Source organism: Gossypium hirsutum, chromosome D02 (genome assembly GCF_007990345.1).
Source record: "Gossypium hirsutum isolate 1008001.06 chromosome D02, Gossypium_hirsutum_v2.1, whole genome shotgun sequence".
Taxonomy (NCBI): Eukaryota; Viridiplantae; Streptophyta; class Magnoliopsida; order Malvales; family Malvaceae; genus Gossypium; species Gossypium hirsutum.
The window spans coordinates 20,714,805-20,739,693 of NC_053438.1; the positions used below are offsets into that span (position 1 = coordinate 20,714,805).

General features: G+C 32.6%; 2 protein-coding genes across 2 annotated transcripts; both read right to left on the bottom strand.

Moving 5' to 3' along the window:
- Positions 1-6,705: 6,705 nt before the first annotated feature.
- Positions 6,706-7,768, bottom strand: LOC107910175 (probable calcium-binding protein CML41). Its single transcript, XM_016837951.2, has one exon. It carries the CDS (start codon positions 7,535-7,537, stop codon positions 6,929-6,931), a length of 609 nt encoding a protein of 202 aa, XP_016693440.1. The 5' UTR covers positions 7,538-7,768; the 3' UTR covers positions 6,706-6,928.
- A 13,276-nt stretch (positions 7,769-21,044) lies between these two features.
- LOC107910174 (probable galacturonosyltransferase-like 1) lies at positions 21,045-22,448 on the bottom strand. The gene has a single exon (XM_016837950.2). The coding sequence runs from the start codon at positions 22,386-22,388 to the stop codon at positions 21,327-21,329; it is 1,062 nt and encodes a 353-aa protein (XP_016693439.1). The 5' UTR covers positions 22,389-22,448; the 3' UTR covers positions 21,045-21,326.
- Positions 22,449-24,889: the final 2,441 nt, after the last annotated feature.

Sequence of the window (24,889 nt, forward strand, 5' to 3'; positions counted from 1 at the left end):
CAACAAGATTCAAGATTTGAACATGGGCTAACTAAGGGACTTAGTAACTAGCTTAATACATTCAACAATTTCCAAAAGCTACCATGAATTACATACCTTATTGAAGACTAGAAGGAGTGGCCGAATGTTTTACTTCCCCTTCCCCCTTCTTCTTAGCATTTTCGGCCAAGGATGATAAAAGATGAACAAATTTTTTTTTCTTTAGATTTGGCTAGCAAGAACATGAATGATGATCCCTTTTTTTTTTCATTACTTTTCTTTTATTCTCTCTTTTATTTATTTTATTACTAACATTTTATGACACAAAATAACATTTTTTTTATTTGTGCCATACTTATGCCATAATTCCAATATAAAAAAAATTTGCACAAATGCTTATCATGCCCATCATGGCCGGCCACTATGTTTTAAGGTGGGAAATTTGACATGCAAATCCACCTATTTCATACTATAAGTTATTTGGCCACTATAAATTAGCCCATAGCATTTGCAAAAATTTTCACATGAGTCATATTTCATAATTTCACTCACAATTGGCAAAATCAAAGCATGAAATTTTCACACATGCACTTTCACATGAAATAAACATAGAATATAACATCTAATTATTTTTGTGACTCGGTTTAGTGGTCCCGAAACCACTTTCCGACTAGGGTCAATTTAGGGCTGTCACACATTCTTTGTTAAAAACAGCAAAGGCTTTTTCAAACATGCAAAATTTATACAACAAGGCAGATTTGAGATACCATCTTCAACTTTAAGTGCACTAACCATTTTACATGTCATCCTCGTATCAAACAAACAAATCAAAGACATGCATGTTTTCAAGCATTCATGCATCTCAAATCTCATACGTACATTCTTGTTTAGACAAAGTAGTTTCTCATAAAAGATCAATGAGTGGACATTTTTACTCAAATCAAGCAGATGGAAAGGCTTATATGTTTTCTTATCTTGCAAATGCCGAATATTTATTATTTCAATAACAAACTCATCAGCATCACAATTTCCAAAAACATTATTCTTCTTGCCATCATTCCACGCAAATATGATATCATCAATCAAAGAATGGCAAGTAACCACATCAAAATTCAGATCATTTTTAAAGACCAAATCATCAACAGTGTGTCCATCAACAATCGAGTAAGGCAGAAGTGCTTTAAAATTTTCAACATTCATACCTTGCTTACCTTTTGGCATAGGCGAACTAGGATCGTTGAGAACATTACCTTTTTCAGCCAAAATGAACCTTCTCTCCTTCGAGAGGTATTGGAGTTGAAAATTATCGTCACTTGGCCTTCCGAAGACCTGAAAAGAGGAAACAAAACAAGACAAATTCTCATGTGGTTTAGTAAATAGATTCCTCACTTTTTCTTGCTCTTTTGCCTCCTTTTCTCTCGTTTGTTTTTCTAACTCATTGTCTTTTCTTTCTTTTTCAATTTTCTCTTTTTCCTCACACTTTTGTTCAATCTCAATTTCTTTTTCGATTTCTTTCTCTTTTTCACATCCTTTTTCAATCTCAATTTCTTTTTCCATGACACTCGTTTCTTTTACACTCTCGTTTCTTTCTTCAATCTCACTCTCTTTTTCAATTTCTTGTTCTTTTTCTTTCATTTCTTTTTTTCGTCTCTCGATTTCATTCCATATATGCTCATTTTCTCTCATCAACATTTCTTGCCTTTCTTTTCTTTTGATCTCTTTTTGCTTTTTGTCTTCTTCTTTTCTCGCTTGCTTTTTACAAGAGGTTACAAAAGATTTAGGAGAAAAATCATTTTGTTCAAAAGAAGAAAAATCATTTACATATGATTCACGAACAATCCTTCGTGAAGATCTCTCCATGGCTATTTTCTTTGGAGCTCTTGAAGAGGTGTATCTTTCATCTCGCACGTCTTCTCGGAAGGATTCAAAATCAAAATCGGCTTCTCTTCGTCTTGAATTCCTTGATGAAAAAGAATCTCGATCGTAATCTCTTCTTGAGTAGTCGTTGGATGTGTATCTCCATGATGCTCTCGAATCCACTTTTTGACTTGATGACATTCGTGCCCGTTGGTCTCTTTTCTCCACTCGGTTCAAACGTCTTTTTAATGGGCTTAGTTTTTCCTCCAAAATTCGGCCCATCTCGTTCACCAAGTATTGAAATTCATCAGTAGAGAATTCTTCTTGAGACATGATTTAATTACTAAAAAAAATGATTAAAACAAAACAAAAATTAAATACCTCACCACAAAAATCTCACGTTTCACTCGCACTCGTGTTTAGACTCAATTTTTTTGGCTTTTTCTTTTAATGTATTTCACTCTTGCCTTTTACCACTCGACTCACTCTCGTGAATTCGTATTTTGTTTCAAGAAGACTTATTGCGGCTTAGAGGGTCTGCTTCAAATGGGTTACAAGGGATAACGTCGGGTGTAGGGTAGGCTAAACAAAGAAAATAAAAATCAAAGTATGTGTGGCGTTTTGGGGGGGTAGAGGGAATGATAGAATGAATGGATGCTCGGAAGCAACAAGAAATAATAACAAAATAAAACTCACAAGACTTTTCACTTTTTTTTATATACTTCGATTTTTTTTTGAATTTTTTTTTTTGAATTTTTTTTTCAAATTTCCTCTTCTTTTTTTTTTGATTTTTTTTTCAATTACAATATGCTGAAACACAAAGGAAGAAGAGAAAAAAAATTACAACCTAAATTTTTTTTTCACGTTATGAACCTACTCCGAGCTTGGTACGAACGTCGGCATTCCTTGTTTTAGTAGCTCTGATACCAGATGATGTGATCCGGCCCGGATTAATTGAGTCGTTTCACGTAATTGCCCGATTGTCGACGAGGAATAGTTGAGTTATAGAAAATAGGATGAAATAAGGCTAAAGATGCAGAAGCTTTCAAATGGTTTTAAAGGTTGGCTAAGGTGATGGTAAATTTATAAGGGTAGTAGGCTCGATTTAAGGATAAAAATAAGAAAAATGGAAGTTGATAAATGAAGGCTCGGTTTAGTAAAAAGATATTATAGTTGGGTAAAATCTAGGATAGTCGGTGGAATGGATAAATGAGCTTAAACACCAGAAACGATTCAACACTAAAAAAGTGTCACCCCGATTTCTATTCGGTTCAAGGTGGGATTACGGAATTGTAGAAGGGTTGAACGCCACACCAAAGCAAGGTGATAAGTTCAAAAGAGAACGATAGACGCCACTAGCACGCTAGATAAGTCAGATCGAAACTCGTACGAATTTAGAGAGGAGAAAACTCACTCTTTGAACAAAGTTCATTCAAATGATCAAAAGTCAAAAGTCCTTTACAAATGAAATCAACAATTTATACTAGTTTCTTATGCTAACCGAATAATCCATTCATGAACTTAATGATTAAGTAATGAACCTAAATTAAGACATGAACCTTCCAGAAAAATGACCAATGATGTCCTTGTCCATGTTCGGCCGAATGGGAGATGAATGGGCAGCTTCATGTATGAGCAAACTTTGGAAGCCAATGGGATTGTCTAGGTTCGGCCATGGGATGCATGAAACTCCCAAAGGGTGTCTCTTGGCCGAATAGGTGCTTAGGAAACTCCAAGGGTCCTCCCACATGCATCGATTGTACATGGAACTTGGAAGGGGCCTTGAACCTAGCCATACATGCACTTGCATTGATCACCCCCCATTCATGCATGTGTGCCGTCCAAGGGAGATGCACCTTTCAATATGCATTAACCTTCCATGTACATGAATGTATGTCCTCCAAACATTGAACCGGTCCATGCATGTATCCTCCCGTTCAATTAACTTTCCTATGGACCTTGCATTAAATGCCATGAATGTATCTTCCAAATTCGGCTAACCTACAAAAGTAAATAACATAATTAAATAACACACAACTATTCATATAATTATAATTTAAAATAATAACTAAATAACTTAATATCACTAACTAAATTTGAACACAATAATTATAAGTCAACTTATAATAAATTCAGCTAGCTCAAAAAAATAGTCAAAACACTCAATGAGTTGAAATTGAGCTAGGGGTTTCGGCATGAGCTGTAGCAAACTTAATTATAAACTAAATTAAGACTTAGTTTATTGAAAGAAAGAAAGAAGGAGCTGAAAGTAAGCTCGGTTGAGCTCAAAGGAGCTGAAACAAGCTCAAATGAGCTGAGTTGAGCTGGACGGTGCTCGAGGAGCTAGAAATGAGCTAGGATCAGCTTGCCAACAATGCACGGGTCCTTTGGATAGTTGCTTCAAGCTGATTTTGTGAGATTTGGCCCTTGTTTCGGACCAAGGTTTTGCATTAGAAGCTAAAATAGCTTCTAGGAAATGTTTAGCATAAGCTTGAGTTATAGGTCCTTTAGGCAGCTCGTTTAGATCTTGGTTTGCACTCGAGGATGCCCCGGGCGTGCTCACATCAAGCATTTCCTGAGGGATTGTCTGAATAGAGTTGAGGTTTCACAGACTTAGAATTTGGCACCTATTTATGCGCCTGCTAGAGGCTGAAGTCGTGGTAGAGGTAATGGGAGAGCAGTTGGGCAGTGAATTGTTGCTCACAATGTTGCTTAACAAGTTCAGTCTAGAGGTCCAACTCGGTTTTATGCTGTTAGGGAACTTGAGGATCAAGATCCACCGATGTTATTGCAGGTACACTCATTTTGCAATCTATTCCATTGTTTTCCTTGGTTGATTCTTGTTCTACACATTCATAAATTTTGAGTGAATTAGCTTGTAAGTTAGGGATTCTTGTAGAGACTATTGACTTGGGTACGACTCTAATTAGTTCTTTTGGAGATAGTGTTGTTGTGAATAAGTTTTATTGTAGGTGTCCCTTTATGATACAAGGGCACATTTTTTTTGTGGATACTATGGAATTTTCATTTTACGGTTTTTATGTTATCCTTGGGATGGACTGATTGATTAAACATAAGGCTAAAGTAGAGTTTGAGATGAAGTGAATTACCTTGAGAAATAGTGATGGGTTGGAAATTATTGTAGTGGGTGAAAGACCAGGATTCCTGTCTAATGTTGTTTCGGCTTTGAAAGCTAAAAATATGATGGGGGAAAGGTTGTGAAGCTTACTTTCTTATGTGATGAACTCGGTTAGTAAGGAGTTGAGAGTTCAGGATATCCGAATCGTTAAGGATTTTCCTGACGTGTTTCTTAAAGAGTTGTTTGGCTTACCACTGGAATGAGAAGTGGAGTTCGAAATTGAGCTTTATCTTGGTACTGCATCGGTGTCCATTGTGCCCTATTGCATGGCATCAAAAGAGCTCAAAAAGTTAAAGATTCAATTGCAAGAGTTGTTGGATAGAGGGTTTATATGATCAAGTGTGTCTCTGTGGGGTGCACCGATTTTATTTCTGAAGAAGAAGGATGGTAGGATGCGGATGTGTATAGATTATAGACAATTGAATAAGCTGACCATTAAGAATAATTATCATTTGCCTTGGATTGATGAGTTGTTTGATCAGTTTCGAGGTGAAATGGTGTTCTCGAAGATTGACTTAAGATTTGGGTATTATCAGTTGAAGGTGAAGGAGTTTGATGTGGTGAACGAAGCATAAGCCACAACTTTACCTTCTTGCATTAACATACAATCAAGTTTTGTATAAGAAGAATCACTATAAACTACAAAATCTTTTCCTAGTTCCGGTTGAATCAATACAGGTGCCTTCGTCAACACTGCCTTTAGCTGTTCTAAACTTTTTTGCCTTTCATCTGTCCATTCAAACACTACATTCTTCTAAAGTAGTTTCATTAAGGTTGCAACAATAAGGGAAAACCCTCCAATGAACCTAAGATAGTCACCAGCCAAACTTAAGAAACTCTGAACTTCTGTAACACTCAAAAAATCTGAACTGTATATTTCATGTATTAATTTTCTAAACTGTATGTTTTTCTGAAATCAGGTGGCTCAAAAGTTGATGTCTGAATGGTCAAACAAAGAGTTCAATATTTTACAATCAAATTAGTAGTTATACAAATTATAGTAAATTCCTTAAGATTCCTTTTGTCATGGTTCCATTAAAATGTAAATCCAATTCGAAATATACTGGATTTGTCTATGCCCATATTTTTTCTCATTTAATTTTTGCTTAAATTTGGTTTGGTCCAGTTTAATTTCTTTTGTGAAAAAACCGTTAAAATTTTTTTTGTCAGATTAGATTCTGATTAAATTTAGAATAAGATAAGATTAAACTTTTAAACACATAAAACTCTCCTAATATTGTTTTTTTGCCCATATATATTGGTTAAGAGATATTGAATTATTTACCAATTAATCGGTAAAAGTATCATAGAAGTCCTTATATTAAGGGCAAAATTACATTTGGCCTCATTTACTCAAAAAATGGACAAATTAGTCCCTATACATTAGATCAAAGAGCAAACTAGTTCCTTCTATTAAAAATTTCATCTCTTTGTATTGTTAAAAACTGGTGTGGTTAACATAATAACCAGAGAGTGACGTTGCGTGACACGTGTGCCTCATGTTGACGTACATTGAGTAGTATTTAAAAGTAGATATCGATAAAAATTTTAACAGAGTGATTTGTTTCCTCTTTGATCTAACATACATGGATAAAATTGCCCATTTTCTTTAGTAGAGGGACCAAAATATAATCTGACTCTTAATACAGGGGCCTTCATGGTACTTTAGTCCCATTTAACCCAACTAGTGTTGATATAATTTCTATACTTTGTTTGATAAAAATCATTCATGAAATCTCAAAAAGACACATTGAACTACGACTAAATTCAAAGTTGAGCTAAATCAAAATCTTAAATGACGAAAAAACTCTTCATCATCATTTTCTTTATCCACGTACCTTACTTAGGGACTTCTTACCACTCAACCTAATAAGATTTCTAAAAATACAAATACAACATTCATAATCAGCTTTCATCAGCTTGTTAGTGCCTAGTACATACATATGCGCGTAATTACTCCCGTTCTCTAGGTACTTCAGCTAATTTACATGGTTCACCTTTCATCATTTGTTGAAATTCATGGAAGTCAAGCACTCCATTGCCATCAAGATCAAACACTCGAATCATAGCAACGCAGTCTTCATACGATTTCATATCCCCTAAACGATTAAGCATCTGCTGCAATCCCACTGGCGTAATGCACCCACTACCTTTGTCAACTTCGTATATCTCGAAAGCTCTTTTGATATCATCGCCTTCATTTCCTCCCTCCATCAACTTCACAAACTCCTTGAATTCCAACAAGTTATCACCATCGATGTCGAAATCTTGGATAACCCTTTGAGCTTCCTCTTTTGACATGTTGTCGCCTATGGAAGCAAAGTAAGAGATGAGTTCTTCGCTTGAGATCTTACCATCTCCATCAGTATCAAACCGATGAAAGACCGCTTGGAGGGCTTCTTCTTTAGTGTTATTATGTAAAGCTGGTACAGTGGCAGCCACTGATGGTGGGAGCAAGGAGCTTGAGGATTTGGATCTTGAACGAAGGCGAGAAAGGCTTAATCTTAATCCCTTGTTGGAGAACCATTTGGTGGGTGGCTTAGAAATACTAGCGATTTCCATGAAAACTACTTGAAAGAGTAATTTGGCTTAGGAATTTCACATTTCTATCCAACCTGTGAACAAAAGCCAAAAGGGGGAACATTGAGTCTTGCGTAGAAGTTGCGTGATGGAGGACATCGTAGAGGTGAAGTTGCTATGTTGTTTCTTTCGTAGAGGTGAAGTTGCTATGTTGTTTCTTGACTTCTTGGGAGGGACCAAATTACATTAATTTCTTTTGGCATGATGACAGGAAAATTTGGAGGTGGAAGCTTTTTCTGTCCCTTTGGCCCTGTAAAATATAAGGTGACAAGTAATAATTGGAGAACTTCCATGAATAAGTAAATATATAAAGAAATAAACTATTTGTGCCCAAAAAAACTTAACTCAGACATTTGACATATACTTTTCATTTTGATATTTATTTATTTTTTCTAAATTTGGTACTTAAAGTATACTTTCTTTATATTTTTTAGTTATTTTTAACCTAAGTTAAAAAAGTTGGTAATCAATCACATAATATCACGTGACGTCTTTTTTGTTAAATATACGTAGTTTCTTTTATCAAATATATATAAACATTAAATATATAAAAATAGAAATAAATATATAAAAATTTAAAATTATATATTCTAAAAAAACATATGAATTATAAAAAATATAAAAATCACAAGAAATTATAAAAAATCATATATAAACTCTTTATATAAATATATGAAATATTTAAACATATAAAAAATTTAGAAAAAATATAAAATTATAAAATCTAAACCTTTTCTTTCTCTTATTAAATTTTAAATGTCTTATTGGATCAAGTTGAGATTATTTTAATACTCAGCCAATAATTTAAATTTTCATAAAAAATGTGAATTTTTTTGTTATAAACATGTAATTAATAATATATTTTTCTTAGTTAATTGTGTAATTATTTGCCTTTTTCTTTGATTAGTCATTTAATGATCATTTTAGGTAGATATAATATCAAATATGATTACTTTGTTTTGAGGATATGTTGTGTTGTTGTGTGATTGACTTTTAAGGCAGCTAGAAAAGATTCTCACCGTTAGCTAAGTTTGCTTATAATAATAGTTATCAATCGACCATGAAAATGACACATTTTGAGGATTTATATGGTTTTCAATGCCAAACTCTGCATTGTTGGTCAGAGTTGAGTGAAAGAAAGTTAGCAGAAACAAATTTGATGCGTGAGACAGAAGAGAATGTTCGCATTATTCGAGACTGTTTGAAAGTTGCTTCCGACCGATAGAAATCTTATGTTGACTTGAAAAGAAAAGATAATGAATTCGAGATTGGAGATAAAATCTTTTTGAAAGTTTTGTCGTGGAAAGGTTCTATTTTGGCAGGAATAAAAACCTCAACCTGAGATTTATTAGATCGTATGAAATTTACAAGAGAATTGGACTTGTAGTTTACCAGTTAGCTCTTCTGCCATAATTAGATAAGATTCATAATGTCTTTCATGTATCAATGTTATGAATATATAGATCTGATCCCTCTCATGTGTTAACCCCCAAGGAAAAAAAGTTATAGCCTGATTTAACGTATGGTGAAGAACTGGTTAAGATTTTAGCTCGGGAAGTCAAAAAATTGAGAAATTAACAAGTGGCATTAGTTAAAGTGACGTGGCATCGTCATGGCATAGAAGAAGCTATGTGAGAGTCAGAAGAAACTATGAAATCCCAATACTCTTATCTTTATAAATTCACTAACCTTGTGAGGTTTTCTGTATAAATTCACTAACCTTGTGAGGTTTGTCTTTATAAATTTACTAACCTTGTGAGGCTTGTGGTGTGTATAGGAAATAAGTGAGCTTATGAGCTAGTTAATGAAATTATGCATGAATTGTTTAAGTTTATCCCTATTCGGTAGTTTACGTTTAAGTTTTATGCGAACTTACTAAGCATTGAATTGCTTACGTCTATTGCATTCTTTCTTTGTAGATCATTAGAAGTCACGTTTGATTGGAAGTTCAAGTCAGAGCTCACACTATCCGTTCATCAGCTCGGTAGTTAATTTGATCATTTTTGTTTGGTTATAAATTACATGTACTAGGATTTTTAAATATGAATATGTATAACTTAGTTCCCTTGCGTTTTGGTTGTAAAGGTGAATAAGTATTTATTTGTCACTTTTGGCATAAGTATGTCTATATATATGTGCTTATAATCCTTTGTTGTCCATTTTCTTTCCACTGAATTTAGACCCAAGAAACAACATTGTTAACACCTCAAGCATTCAGTCATCTCTCTCCCATGCATGTAAATGTTTTTCATCTTTTTTTTATGATTTCTATGTTTTTGGAGCCATTTTCACTCAGTCTAGCTAGCCTAGGGACTAATTTGCAAAATTGTTAAAAGGTTAGGGTTTTTCCATGAACATATTCATGTGGTTTTTGATGTTTGATGGAAGAAAATGAATCTTTGTTGATAAATAAACAATTTTTGGAAAGTGAATTTTGTGGAAAATGTCAAATAAGGATTTATTTGTAAAATGTGTATAATGCATGGTGAAAATTGTGAAATAATAAATTGTATGAGTTGATATGGATCTATATGGAATTTGGCTAGCTTGGGTAGGGATGAAATTGCATGAATTTCAAATTACAAGCTTAAGGACTAAATTGTAATGAAATTAAAATAATAGGGGCAAAAGCATAATTTTTCAAAAATATGAATTTGGATTGAATTGAATAGAATGGTTATTAAGTAGATTGAATTTAATTATTTAGATCAAGACAGACTTCCTATGGCTTTGGATTGGGGTAAAGAAAAAGCTTCGGATTAGTAGACTCCATTTCTATGCCTTCATCGTGGAGGTAAGTTCGTGTAATTATGTAATTTTTTAATGCAATCTTTTGAACTATATGTAAATTATGGATTGTTATGTAAATGGTCGATGCAAATCCAACGATGTTACGACGTCTATCGAACCCTGTTTGAACCTTAGGAATTTGTAGGATACAAATGAAATGTCATTAGGGTTTACATGTTTCGGGTGCTGGTCTTGAATGTCCTACCGATGCTTGAGGTCTGGCACGTGTTGCAAATACTCCATGGCTCGTGTGAGCAGCATCGTGTAGCTTAACTTTCGACCCACAGCTCGTGTGAGCATACCTATTTCCCAGCTTGTGTGAGCAACTATGTATATGACAAGAAAGATTATGATTATATGATTAATACACTTTGTGTTAGCTACCCCTTGTATTCGATGATATTCTAAACAGTTCAATGTGCATGAATTTGAAAGGGTATGGTAAGTGTTCAATATGAACAGAGACATGTATGTATGAAATACATTGAAATGATGAGCTACGTGGAAAACATGTTAAGTTATGATGGATGGTAAATCCAATTGAATTATGCTCAAGTATAGTGGTTATCCTTGTTAAATTCATATGAATTATGTTCAAGCATGCTAACATGTTTTTGTTGGTGCTTAGGCTTCTGCCAAGCTAATGGTTGGATTATGTCATGTTAAATTTTAATGTTATGAAATGAAATGGTAGGTTGTGTTTTATATTGTACGAACTTACTAAGCATTATAGGCTTACATAGTCTCCTTTCGCATGTTTTATAGATAATCAGAAGCTCATTCGGTTTGGAAGCTTGTCGGAGACCTATCACACTATCCCTCGACTATTTTGGTAGATTTTGATGTTTTGAGTAATGGTTATAGTGGTATGTATAGGTGAATTATATTTGATGATCTAGTTGTTATGTTTGGTATGTACATATGTGGTTACATGGTTGATGACATTTTGGCATTTTGGTTTTTTGGTGGCTAATGGTGAAATAGTTAAGTGATGATATGTTTTGAGTGACAAAATTGGTATGTTTAGATGTGTTTGGCATATGGTTAATTGTGTTATGGCTTGGCATGAAAATAGGTAGTTGTGTGTGGTTGATTTATGCCAAATGTGTTTATGTTTTTGTTGATTTGATGATTTTAGATTAAGGTGCCTTTTGGCATATTGGTTGTATAGATAGATGTTTTATTGATCTAGCTTTATTATGCATGTTTTAAGTATGTTTTGAAGCTTGCTTGTATGTGTAAAGGACTTGTAGGTGTGAGCATGAATTGGGTGAAATAAATGACTTGAAAATGGCATATTTCTTATCCACACGGCCTAAGACACAGGCTTGTGTCTCAACCGTGTGTGACACATGGCCATGTGACACATCCGTGTGTCCCCTATAGGTTTCAAAGGGTTGCAAGTCAGGCAGTTACACGGCCTGACACATAGGCGTGTGAGGACATTTCGAGAGTTACACGGCCTGGCACAGAAGAACACAAAACCATCATTGGAATTTCATATCATTACAAAGCCATTATCAAATTGATGTCAAATGGTGTGTGAGCATGAGACATCATTCATTCGAGTAACAATCACCATTCAGTACAACAAAATACAATACATAGCATAAATCAATAACATTTGAATATGTCGTGCACATGATGCAATGCAAAAAGGTTCCTACCCATACCATCCGCTACACACCACGAGTTCCCAGAACTCACTGCCAAACTCAAATCTACTGGATATCAAATAGTGAGATATAATCGCCAATAACATACAATATATGATAAAATCGCCAATCCCCTCGATACTCCAAGTGCAGTGCACTGACTATGAATAATGCGGACTTAATATGTCGTCGGTACTCCACGAAACTCCTCCGTCAACCACAAAATCGCAACCCAATGCATATGCAATATGTCACACAATCTCATGCATAATCATATCTCAATGCTTTTCACATTCATTTGACATGCTTAGCATGTCCTCAATAATCACATAATCTCAGTAAATGGAAACAATGTTCTAATCTTTCAAATTACCATTGTGTTGGTATCAATCAATATCGTTCAATTTCACATACTTTACAGATTTTCATTGTGCATAAATAGCACCCTTTTTAGTACACAATATAACAAATATCTCAAGTGTTTAAATCATACATAAGCTTAATATCTCAACACATTATATCATTCAGTCAAACATTCTCATATCTCATAACTCAAATATGCAATTACAAACTCAATCAAACATTCATACTATCAAACTAGCAATTTTGCAAACATGTCAGTCTTTTAAGGCTCGAAACATACCTGGTTCGGCCACTTAAAAAATCAATAATTTGGCTATTAATCCAATCCAATAAGCAAGCTAATTTATCAAATATAACATGATATTTAACATTTTCAAACAATTTTATGAGTTTTGGACCCACACATTATTTTCTGCTTCTTCACAGTACACTAGCGAATCTTCCAATTTTCCTTAATAATTCCTTAAACGAACCAAAATCAAAATTCAGTATAAATTCAAAAATTTACCATTAAAATAGCCCCCAAACACCCACTTATGATCTCAAACCAATCCTTGAAATTATAACTTTTTTATGAATCCAAACTAGTTAGATTCCTTACACTGTATCGATGTGAACAGTACGTACAATCGTTCTTCACCTTTACGGATGATTCAGGGCATTTGGGTCAGCACCTAATTAATGATTAAATTTCTTCATTTAATCAATTCATAACATTTACCTAACAACTATATCGAAATAACAAACTATTTACCTTTAATTGCACTTACGCTTCATGGTTTGTGAGATCCGAATGACCAATCGATCAAGAACGTTTTTCCATAATTGAAATGGGTTTAAAAGCTGATTAGAAGGGTTCAAGAACTCAAACTAATTCTGGAAAAATATAGGTAAGAACCAAGAAATAAAACAACCCCCTTTCTTGCACATAGACGTACATACCACCACCCATGGTGGCCAAAATTGGGGTTGAATTTTAAAACGGTTTGAGATCTCATTAAGGAAAAATACATTTGAAATAATTTAAATTCCCAAAAATTCCAGATCTAGAAATTTAGGTTTTAATGAAAAAGATTAATTAAGAAATTGAAGAGAGAAGAAACATTACCCAAGCTAGTCGAGAGAAACGACAATGACACTTTCTTGCAATGTTTGGGATCGATATTGGGGTTTAAGATTTCAAATTTGGGGCTGATTTAAATGAGGATCAATTGAAAAAATATGATAAAGGAGATGGTGCACAATATTTATGCAAAAAGAAGAAGAAAGAGATGATAAAATGGGAGGTGTAGGTGACGACAACAATGGGAGAAAGAAAGAAAATTGAAAAGAAAAGAGGAGAGAAAAAAGGTGAATGGCTACGGTAGGGAAAATTGAATTAAAAGCTGAAAAATAAAATAAAATATTGTGTTTATACTTAGGGTTCAAGGGTATTGATGGCACACACATTAAAAAAATAAGGGGTTTTGCAAATTTAATTATTTTGCAAGGGAAAGGATTCAAACTTGGGACCTCATTTAATTTCCATGTTTTCTCATATTTATTTTAACCATTAGACCTTTTCCTCATTCTTTAAATGATTTTTTAATATTTCTTTTAAAAGCAAGACATGTCACATACTAGGGTTTAAGGCAAAATTTGCAAAATAATAAAAATGATGCGAGAGAAGGGATTTGAACTTGGGTTTCAAGAAACGTTACACTAACACTTAACCAACAAACCAATACCTTATTTATTTCCTAAAAATGCATAGATAATTTAAAAAATTAAGGCATGATTACTCTCTCTCGATTCACAAACTTGATTCTACTAACCCTAAATTTTTGGGATGTTATAGTGACTCTTGTCACCAGTCATGTGTCTTGAGCATCCACTATCGAGGTACCATAAGTTTTTCTTTGAGTAACCCACCTCAAAGCAATGTTCCTTTTCCTACAAACATAGAATTAAGATTTGATTTTTGGTGCCCAAATTCTTTTGGGTCCATAAGCATTAGTTCCTATAATTTTAGTTCCTTTGGGTATCCATTTTGAAATAAGCTCCTATCTTGAAAAGTTATGAGTCCTTTAGGGACCCATACACTTTTAATGATTTTTCTCTTGTAAAAATTTTGGGGACCTCTATGTTTATAGAAATTAAAGCTATTTTTAACAAATTTTTGTTTTGAATTTTGTCCTTTTTCTAAAACTTTGTTAGAGTGAGCTTTTTCACTCTTAAGCAACTCAAGTTGCTTTTGATTATCCTCATGAGCTTTTGAAAGTAAATTATGCAAGTCTAAATTTTTCTTTTCAAAGTCATTAATAATTTCTTTCATTTTATTTACTTTCTCTTCAAGTTCATGATTGGTTTTAGAAAGTAAGTCATTTTCATTTCTCAATTTTGAAAAAATTTTCTTATGTTTTAACATCATGACTTCAAATTCCAAACCCAATTCATCATAGGCATTTTGCAACTCAAAATAATAATCATTTAAAGATGAGTTAGAACTTACCTTAATATCATCAATGGTCATAAGGCAAAGATTGGCTACTTTTTTATCTTCATTTTCCGATGAATCCTCATCACTCCAAGTAGCAAAATGAGCCTTAAGCTTTTGTTTGCTTGACCCTGTTTTCTTTCATTGAGGACACTTAAACTTAATGTATCCCAACTTCTTGCACTCATATCATATGATAGGGTCCTTCTCTTTAGTAGATTCATTCTTGAGTCCTTCCTTCTCTTGGAATTGTCTTCCTTTGTTGAACTTCATGAACCTCTTGAATCTTTTTGCAAACATTTCCATTTCATCATAATCATCATCATTATTGCTAGAGTTTTCATCCTTCTTACAAGTTGTTGATTTGAATGCAACTCCCACTTTCTTTAGAACTTCTTTGATTTCCTTTATATTGTAGTTGATCTTCATATCATACGTCAATAAGGAACCAATGAGCTCATCAAGGGAGAGTGAGTTGAGATCCTTTGACTCTTCTATTGCCATCACTTTAGGTTCCCAAGATGTTGGGATACTATTCAACATATTTTTTACCATCTCCTTATTGGGATATGTCTTTCCAAGAGTTTTAAGACCATTGATGATATGAGTGAAGCGATTAGACATCTCCTTGATTCCTTTTTCTGGTTTTGCTTTAAAAAATTCGTAATCAAATGTGAGAATACTCATCTTGTGCTCCTTAACTCTACTTGTCCCTTCATGGGTGACTTCAAGTTTGTCCCATATTTCTTTTGCATTGTCACACAATGAGACTCTATTTTACTTATTGGGATGAAGAGTACAAAATAGAGTGTGCATAGCTTTTGTATTTAATTACACCTTCTTGATATCATTTTCATCCCATTCACTCTCTTCCTTTGGGACAACAACACCTTCGACCCTCTTTATTGGGATGGATGACCCATTAGTAACTAGCCTCGAAACTTTATAGTCGTTGGCTTGGATGAATAGCTTCATTCTTGTTCTACAATATGAGTAGTTGGTGTCATTTAATAGAGGAGGCCTCATAGTGGAATGCCCTTCTCCCAATATAGTGGAATTTTGCTCTGATGCCATGTAGGAGAATTCTTGACTTGTGGCTTCCATCTAAAAAACCTTGAGGATCTTCTCTCTTGGTGGTAAAATCGTCCCTAGAGATCTAGCTTTGATACCAATTGAAAGCTTAATAAATCAGACCAAAAATGCCAAGAGGGGGTGAATTGGCCTTTAAAAATTTTGGTGAAAGCAAAGGCAATAATGAAACAAAGAACACAAAGAATTTAGAGTGGTTTGGCCCCAAGTGTTTACTCCACTACCTTAGCTTTCCACCACTAAGGATTTTTCTCAAATTTACTAATTTGTTCAACATTTGAGGAAAAACTTTAACCTTACAACTGCTTAGGACTTCTACCCCAAATCTTAAGTTTCAAAACCTCTCAAAGAGATACAAATGAGCAAACAAAGAAACAATTCTTACAAGATAAAATTGTTTGCAAATTGAAGCACAAATACAATGAGATACACTTGAGCAAAAGAAAATAGATAAGGCTCATAAGTGTATGTAAAAAGAATATGAAAATTTAAGCTCTAAGATTGTTTGATTGATGATTTTTGCTTGAAAGTACTTTCTTGGATGTTGTAGGACTTTAAAAGATGGTATTTTTACCCCCTAATAGATTTCCAGCAGTTGAGGTTGTTGGTGAAGTTAATATGGTCGTTAGGGATATAAAACCAAAGCATTTATTTCACCTGTAACTGCGAGTATCGATACCTCCAAAAAGGGTATCGATCTTTTTTTTATCATAAATGCTAATTTAGTGACCGTTGGAATGAAATAATCAATACTTCAAAAGTATTTTATCGATACTTCCTAGAATAGGTATCGATACTGGATCGATACTTTCTAGGGTTTATGAGAAACAGAATACAATTTTGTTATCGTTTTTAAGAAAGATATCGATTATTTTTAAAAAGTATCGATACCAAAAACATGGTATCGATAATTTTTTGGGTTTTGAAAGAACACCTTTTTGGTCTTGATTTTTTCTAAGGGTATCGATTATTTTCAAAAATTATTAGTACTTGGCCAAATGGTATTGATACTTTTTGGCCTAGAGCAATTCTGACTTGTTTCAAAATCATTTTGATGTGTTAAAATGGTTTTAACTTAATTGAGATCATTTTAACTTGGTTAAAAATATTTTCACTTGACTTTAAAATTGTTTCAAAATTTTCTAAGAGTTTATTGTAAGTATTCAAAGTTTTATTTCTTAGAATTCAAATTTAAAAATTATTTTGTCAAATTTAGGTTATATTCAAAAACACTTTTAATTTGTTATATCAAAATTTTTTATCAAATAAAGTTTAGTTTAACAATCTTATATTAAGCCTTCATTTTTCTTAGTTTAATTATTTAATAAAAAATATATAATGAAAACAACTCATGTAAGCACAAATCAATTCACTATACATCGCCCACTTTCAGCTTGGCCCTCGATGTTTTGACCTCATTGTTAGCTACCTTTGATAATTCGTTTACAAAATGATATTAGTTTCACAACTAATCAAAATATAATCAAATAACCGAACATAAAGCCTATTTTATAAATAAGTCCCTTTTCAAACTTTATATCCAAAATGTTTGTATCTTGTCATTTACTTGACTGAATTAAAATCCAACTTTGTATTTATTCTATAGGAACCTCAAACTATCAATCCATAGCATTTATATTTAACATCTTTCATTCTATTCAATTTAATCTTTAACATTTAACAATGAATTTCTTTACAATCACTAAATTTTAACTTAATCACAATCTCACCCATTTCATTTCTAGCTTGCATTTCTCATGATTTAACCCAACACTTAACAACTTCATGATTCTCAAACTTCAATTCACTAAATATTTAAAAATGGAAATTACCATCAAATTTAATCAAACTTGATCCAATACTTTCTACTATAATTTCCAAGCTTAAACAACCTAAAGATTCATGAATTTTTGCTTCCTTTCTCTAAGCTCTCTAAGAAAGCATCAATGAAAATCTAAGCAAAACATCAAACAATTTCATCATCCATTGAATGTGTTTTACTTAACTATCATTCTAAGATAATGTTCTAGTTAAAATTTGAAAGAAAACTCACTTTGATGGAGAAGCTCACGGCTAATTGAGTAAAATCAACATGCAAAACTCTTACTTCTTTCTTATTGCCGTGTGAAGAAAATGATACAAATAATTTCTCTTTCATCTTTTCTTTTTATTATACCTTTAATCATAAAGCTTAATTTTACTTAATTATAATAAACCAATGACCGTAATTTAATGGAGTATAATTAGTGGGAATCTATGGTCTTGAATGAGCTCCTCCACTAACTAAATTTTATTAATGGTTTAATTATACTTAAGGCTTGGTTAAATATCATCTTAAACTTACTTAATCACCAATCTAATCTCTCTAATTTGATCACCTTACAAATTAATCCTTGATCACTAATTGCTAATATTCTAATCTAGTCCCTGTATTATACTTAATAATTTATCTAATTTAATCACTAAACTGTATTATACTTAATAATTTATCTAATTTAATCACTAAATAATTTTACTTCTAATTTAATTTTTTGAATCCGGCAATTGCTTCGTAACTTCTCGATTAAAATTTCGGGCGACTCGATTTAATTAATTCGGTCTCACAACTAACTTCTTTAGTATCAACGAAAATTGAGTCGTTACAAATGATGTATTACTAGATGTTGCTCATTATTTGTAACATTGGAAATATTCTAATACTACTGTCAATGTTGTAGGACCCAATAGGGTGACACCTTATGGTTGAAGTGATCATAGCCAAAAGAAAGTTGAAATTATATTTAACTATGATGTTGATTAAATTAATTATAGAAATGTTCTTATGATTAAGTTTAACAAAGTTAAATATTAAATGTGATACGTGTACAAACTTAATGTAAACGTATAGAAGATACAATTAAAAAAACATGAACTGGATTTCATATAAATTTTAAAACTTAGAAATATTTTTACCAAAGTTATTAAATAATGATTTAATATTTTTTCGGTCAAAGGTACGTTTTAAGGGACTATGGAAATTGATAACCTTATGGTAAGTATATCACGTTTTATGGTTCTAGATCATTTTAGGGCATACTTTCAACCTTTGTCAACCGGGTTCGTTCCTTGTATATGGATCTATATTTTGTGATCACCGAAAATATTTTTCTACTATGCCACAGAGCGTACCAACGTTCCAACCGTTTCCCCACACATATACGTGTGATTGAATTTCTAGTTACTATATACAATTGTTACTGAGTTGTGTTACCATCAACCGAGTCACCAACTCAATTATGAATTTACCAAAAGCTCCTCATTGTTAATCTCTCTGCTATTATATTTAAGTGTTTTATTGAATTGGTGTTACCCTCAATCGGGTCACCAACTCAATTTTGAATCTATTATTATATTTAAGTGTTTTACTAATTGGTGTCACTCTCATTCGAGTCACCAACTCTTTGAATTTACCAAAAGCCCTTCATTTTTAATAGCAATAAATATTATTTTAAAGATAATTTTGTCTTTTCATATAAAACCTAGAAAAATACTTGCAAATAATGTGATTCAAACAAAAAAATTATGATATTTTTTTATATTTTAACATTTACCATTTTAACTAATTATATCATTTTTTAAATTTATTACATGCATTTTTTATCTACATAGACAAAATCTAATATTATTTATTAAAATTGAAAACTTAATTACTCCTCATATCTTGTGATTTTCATTTAAGTTTAAAATAATTTTAGAGTAAACTATCAAAATAGTCACTTTTGTTTGCCTTAGGTTACATTTTAGTCACTTATGTTTGAAATGTTACGTTTTAGTCACTTACGTTATCGTGTTGTAACATTTTAGCCACTGAGTCGTTAATTGCCGATAATGGTGTAACGGTAAGCTGATGTGGCACGTTAAATCATCATGTCAAACGAAAATTTTAGGTTAAATTCTACAATTGGTCCTTATAATTTTTTTCATTCTCTTATGCTTCTCCCTCTATTTTCAACAATTTAAAAAATTTATTTTATGTTCTTTTAACTTTTTTTCCCTTTCTCTTATGCTTCTCCCTCTATTTTCCTCCATTCTTCATTTTTTTAACATAGTTTTTCTATGTTTTCCATTTGTAACTAGTCTACAAGCTCACCTCACTCGAAAAAATTAGATTGTTCAAAAAAATAAAACATAGAAAACTACGTTAAAAGAAATGGAGAAGGGAGGAAAACAAAGGGAGAAGCATAAGAGAATGGAAAAGAAAGAAAGTTAAAAAAACATAAAAGAAAAAAATTAAATTGCTCCAAACGAAAAAATATGGGGACCGATTGTATAAATTAACCTAGAATTTTTGTTTGAAATGATGATTTAACGTGCCACATCAGTTTACTGTTACACCGTTAACAAAAACTAACGGCTTAGTGACTAAAATATTACAATGTGATAACATAAGTGATTAAAACGTAACATTTCAAACATAAATGACTAAAATATAACCTGAGCAAAAAAAATTAACTATTTTAATAGTTTACCCATAATTTTACTTTTTCAACCCAAAAAAAAAGAAAGTGTTACTGATTTAAGGTTAGGTGGAATTAGCGCGTAATGCCAATGCAGTTTAATATTATACATATATAGAGGGATTATTATTAGGAGAAAGGACATGCAATTCTATGTAATTGTTCTCGAGCTATAAAATCATTCTTCATTCATGTTAATTAAATAATGGTCTTATCCGCTGGGAGTGATTTAATTTCATTTAAAAACTAAATTCATAATATTAAATATTAAAAATAGTTTTATATTAATATATATTAAAATATTTATTTTTATTCATAACCTCCCACTATCTTTAAATTTTTAAAAAATACATTTAAGTACACTCTTTATTATTACAATACAAATAAATAGTATGAACTAAATTTAAACAATGATCTAAGTTACAGAATTCAATTATTCAAAGAAGGAAATTTTAGCCTTCCAATATATTCCAGCCAGTTCCATTAATGCTTCCCGGGTATAACACACATGGAAAACAACAATAATATATAACATATTGACAAAGGGAGACAAATATGATTTATTTAGGGAAGAATTCTAAACCTTTTTAACATTTTGCCCTTAACTCAGTCCACCACAATTTCATTCAAATCAATATAGTTTCGATGACATTTATATTCAGGTTTCGATTACGTTTATCATACATCCGAGAATAGAATTCATTAACCCATTAATTATTATAGTTTGCATCTGGATTTTCTTCCCCTTGTTGACATTACAGCAAATTAATTTCTTCTTATTGTACTCCTGCTAAAACGAAAGAACAAAGTAAATTCAGCTTAAAACTTTACAGCTCCACCATTTTCTAGGTGATTCTGTCACTTTCTCAGCAAACAAACAGTGGAAAGAAAGATGGTTCCGATCATGAATCCAATGCAAATGGAGTTTTCGGTTGCAGGAGATCATAAGGTTCCCACAAAGCGTCCAAAGGGCATGGCCCATTAGCATCAAGTCTCGCCCACGGCTTCCCTTTTCCACTCCAATGCAAAAGGCTAACCGGACCATGGTGCAAATCTCTGCATAAACCTATAAAATTATCTCCTCCGAGGCCATGCTGATTCCACCTATGATCAACAGGCACTATATTTCCAGCGAAAACTAATAAAAACGGCGGCAAAGAACCCAATTCGTAAATTCTCATTCTTTTTTGAACTTCCATCCATTCTTCAATCTTTGTCGTGTAATCTCCTTCTCTCCATCGGTCAAGGTCGATTACCATTACTCCGGTGTTGAAGTAACAAGCTTTACGGTTCGCAAAAGTCAAGGAAAAATAAGTGTTTGACCAAAACGTTGAAGTAAAGTAGGAGGTGAAGTTTGCATTGCAATATTCTGGTGCAGCCAAGACTGAGTTGTCTCCCAGTGGAGTTGCGGCAAGTTTAGCTATGTCGTCGATGAGAACCAGGTCCGAGTCAAGGTACACGACTCGGTGGACGCATGAAGGAAGGAGATTGGCTAAGTAGCTTCGAGCGTAGTTCAAAGGGCAGTCTAAAGCTGAGCGGATGGAGGTCGAAATGAGACGTGAAACAGAGGAATCACAAAAAGGGTAGACAAGGAAGTTGAGGTGAGGGAAGGAGGAAGAGATAGTGGCGCGTAAAAGAGACGCGTCGGCGGAGGCGACGAAATGGAAGGCAATGTTCTGGGGACAAGAGGAGTGTTGAAGTATTGAAAGAATGGCCGCCACTGTACCCCGAATGTAAGCAGCGTCAAGGGTCATTGCCACATGAACAGCTTGATCGGAGAACAAAATGGAGAATCCATGACTTTCATCTATTATGAGAGGGCAATCTGGAGAGTTATAGAATGACGGGGCTTCCTTGAATCGTGGGGTTATTGATGTAGCGGCGGCGGCATTGGCAATGGCAGCTAAGGCAACCACGACAGTGGAGAGTAAGAGAACAAAATGATAGTGCTGTGGTTTAGACATTTTACTTTTAGGGAAAATATGGCATTGAAAGGGGAAGGTGAAGGTGAAGGGTCTTTGTTGGTCTGTTGCGTTTTAATGCGATACAACTCTATATTAGGAATAATTGTTTTTTTGTCAATATATAAATTTATAAACTAATAATACATTAAATTAACATAAAATTCCTTTAGTATTAACAATATTGTTAAAAAAAAAAAAACAAAGTTGCTCAAGTGCTAAATTTCTTTGGGCGGTTAATTGTACATGTTAAATCATATTTATATTTTTATTTTGGTCACCCAACATTTAAGTCACTTTTATTTTTGTTACTCAAAAAATATTTTTTAAAGTATTAATTGAGGTAAAGAAAATTAAGGATTAAATTGGAAGAGCGATAAGAACTTGTTTACCCATTTCCAAAATTCTAAATTTCTTTTTTTTAATATTAAAAATTTAAATTTCAAAACATCAAAATTAATTTAATCTCTTTTTAAATTTTAAAATTTTATTTTATATTTTCGAATTATTCTTAAAGGAAATAAATTAAAATAGCTCATATTTAATAATTGTCTACGAAACTTAAATTTCTTTTGATTATACAAACTTAAATCTTCCATACTAAACTAAAAGTAAAGGAAAAAATACTTGCAATTTATATTTCACAACCCAAATTTAGATTAGTAATGGAATAAACAATTTAACAATTTTTTGTATTATTTTAATTTCTACCTTTTTTCACTTTAATCCTTGATTTTTTTACCTTAATCCATACTTAAAAAAGACATTTTTGGGGGGTGACCAAAATAAAAACAACTAAAGTTTAGGTGACCAAAATGAAAGTATAAACATGATGTGACATGTAAAGTTAACCGTTGTTAAAGATTTAACACTTGGGTGACCAAAATGAAAATACCCTAAAAGTTGAATGACCAAATTGTAAGGATTTCATTTTGGGTGACTAAAAATAAAACGCCCTAAAAATTGGGTGAACAACTAGATAGTTTACCCTAATTTCAATTATGGTATATAAATGTTAAGGCTTAAATTGTGAAATGGTATCTAGACCACACTAATTTTCTTAAGTTGGTACCTAAACCTTTTTTTAGTTTCTAGTAGTATCTAAACTATACTCCATTACCCAAAGTGGTACATAAACTATGCATTTTTTCCCAAGTTGGTAACTAGACTTTTTTTTCACTAGCGGTACCTAAACTATACTCTACTACCCAACATGGTACTGAAACTATACTCCATTACCACTTATGAAAAGTTTTAATTTAATTAAATGCGATTTGTTTTTTTAAAATTTAATTTCATTTTGTCATATGTCACTAAATGATTGGTTAAGAATTTTTTTAACGGCTAGGGTAATTTGGGTAACGAAGTATAGTTTTGGTACCACTTTGGGTACGAAGTTTAATTTAGGTACCATTTATAAACAAAAAAGATTTAGGTACTAACCTAGGAAAAAAGGTATAGTTGAGGTATCACTTTGGGTAACGAAGTGTAGTTTTGGTACCACTTGTGACAAAAAAAAAGAGTTTAAATACCAACTTCGGAAAAAATGGTATAGTTTAAGTACTATTTGTGATTTAAACCAGCTTTACTTGGTAAAGTGGAAAGAAATTTGGAAGGATGGAAAATATTTTTTTTCTTTCTATAGTTGTGCTTGGTAGGAAAGATGGTAAAGTGAAATAAAAGTATTCTTCTTTCCATCTATTTTTTGGTAGAGTTAAAAAACTGAAAGGAAAGAAAACAAAACATTTGAAAAATGCATAATTTTGAACTAACATGCACCTCTCTCTCATTTTCTCTCCTCTCATCTTTCCATCCTTACAAGTTTTCTTCCTAACCAAGTATACTCAAAATTCATTTTCTTTCCACTTTTCGATTCCCTCCTCCCATCCCTCCACTTTTCCACCCAACCAAGCACACTCTAAGGCTTTCCTTAGTAGAGTGGAAAAAAAGTTAAAGGATGGAAAATTGAAGGGGAAGAAAATTAGAAGGATGGAAAACATAATTTTTCTTTCCATAGGCATCCTTGGTAGGGGAGATGAAAAAATGGAAATAAATTTATATTTTCTTTCAATTCATTGCTTGGTAGAGTTGAAAAATGGAAGGAAAGAAAATAAAACATTTGAAAAATGCATAATTTTGAACTAATATACACATCTCTCTCATTTTCTCTCCTCTTATCTTTCCAATTTCGAAGGATTGATTTTTATGTATTAGGAAGGAAAATCGTCATCCCTCCTATTTTCTTTCCTCTAACTTTTCTTCCCAACCAAGCACACTTAAAATTTATTTTCCTTATACTTTTCCACCCAACCAAACACATCCTAAATGTCATATCTCATTTATGTTATAGAATCAACCTTCTCTATAACAATAAAGTTTATTGCAGAACCTGTTGAAAAATAAGAAATTTGTAATTTGATGTTAAGGGAGTAGGGTGCCAGAGAGAGTGTCATTCCCTTGATCACCAAATATATATGGAGATAGTTTTCATATTTAAGATGTTG

Coding starts and splice junctions, on each gene's coding strand:
- LOC107910175 (XM_016837951.2), bottom strand. CDS start 7,537: ATGGAAATCGCTAGTATTTCTAAGCCACCCACCAAATGGTTCTCCAAC.
- LOC107910174 (XM_016837950.2), bottom strand. CDS start 22,388: ATGTCTAAACCACAGCACTATCATTTTGTTCTCTTACTCTCCACTGTC.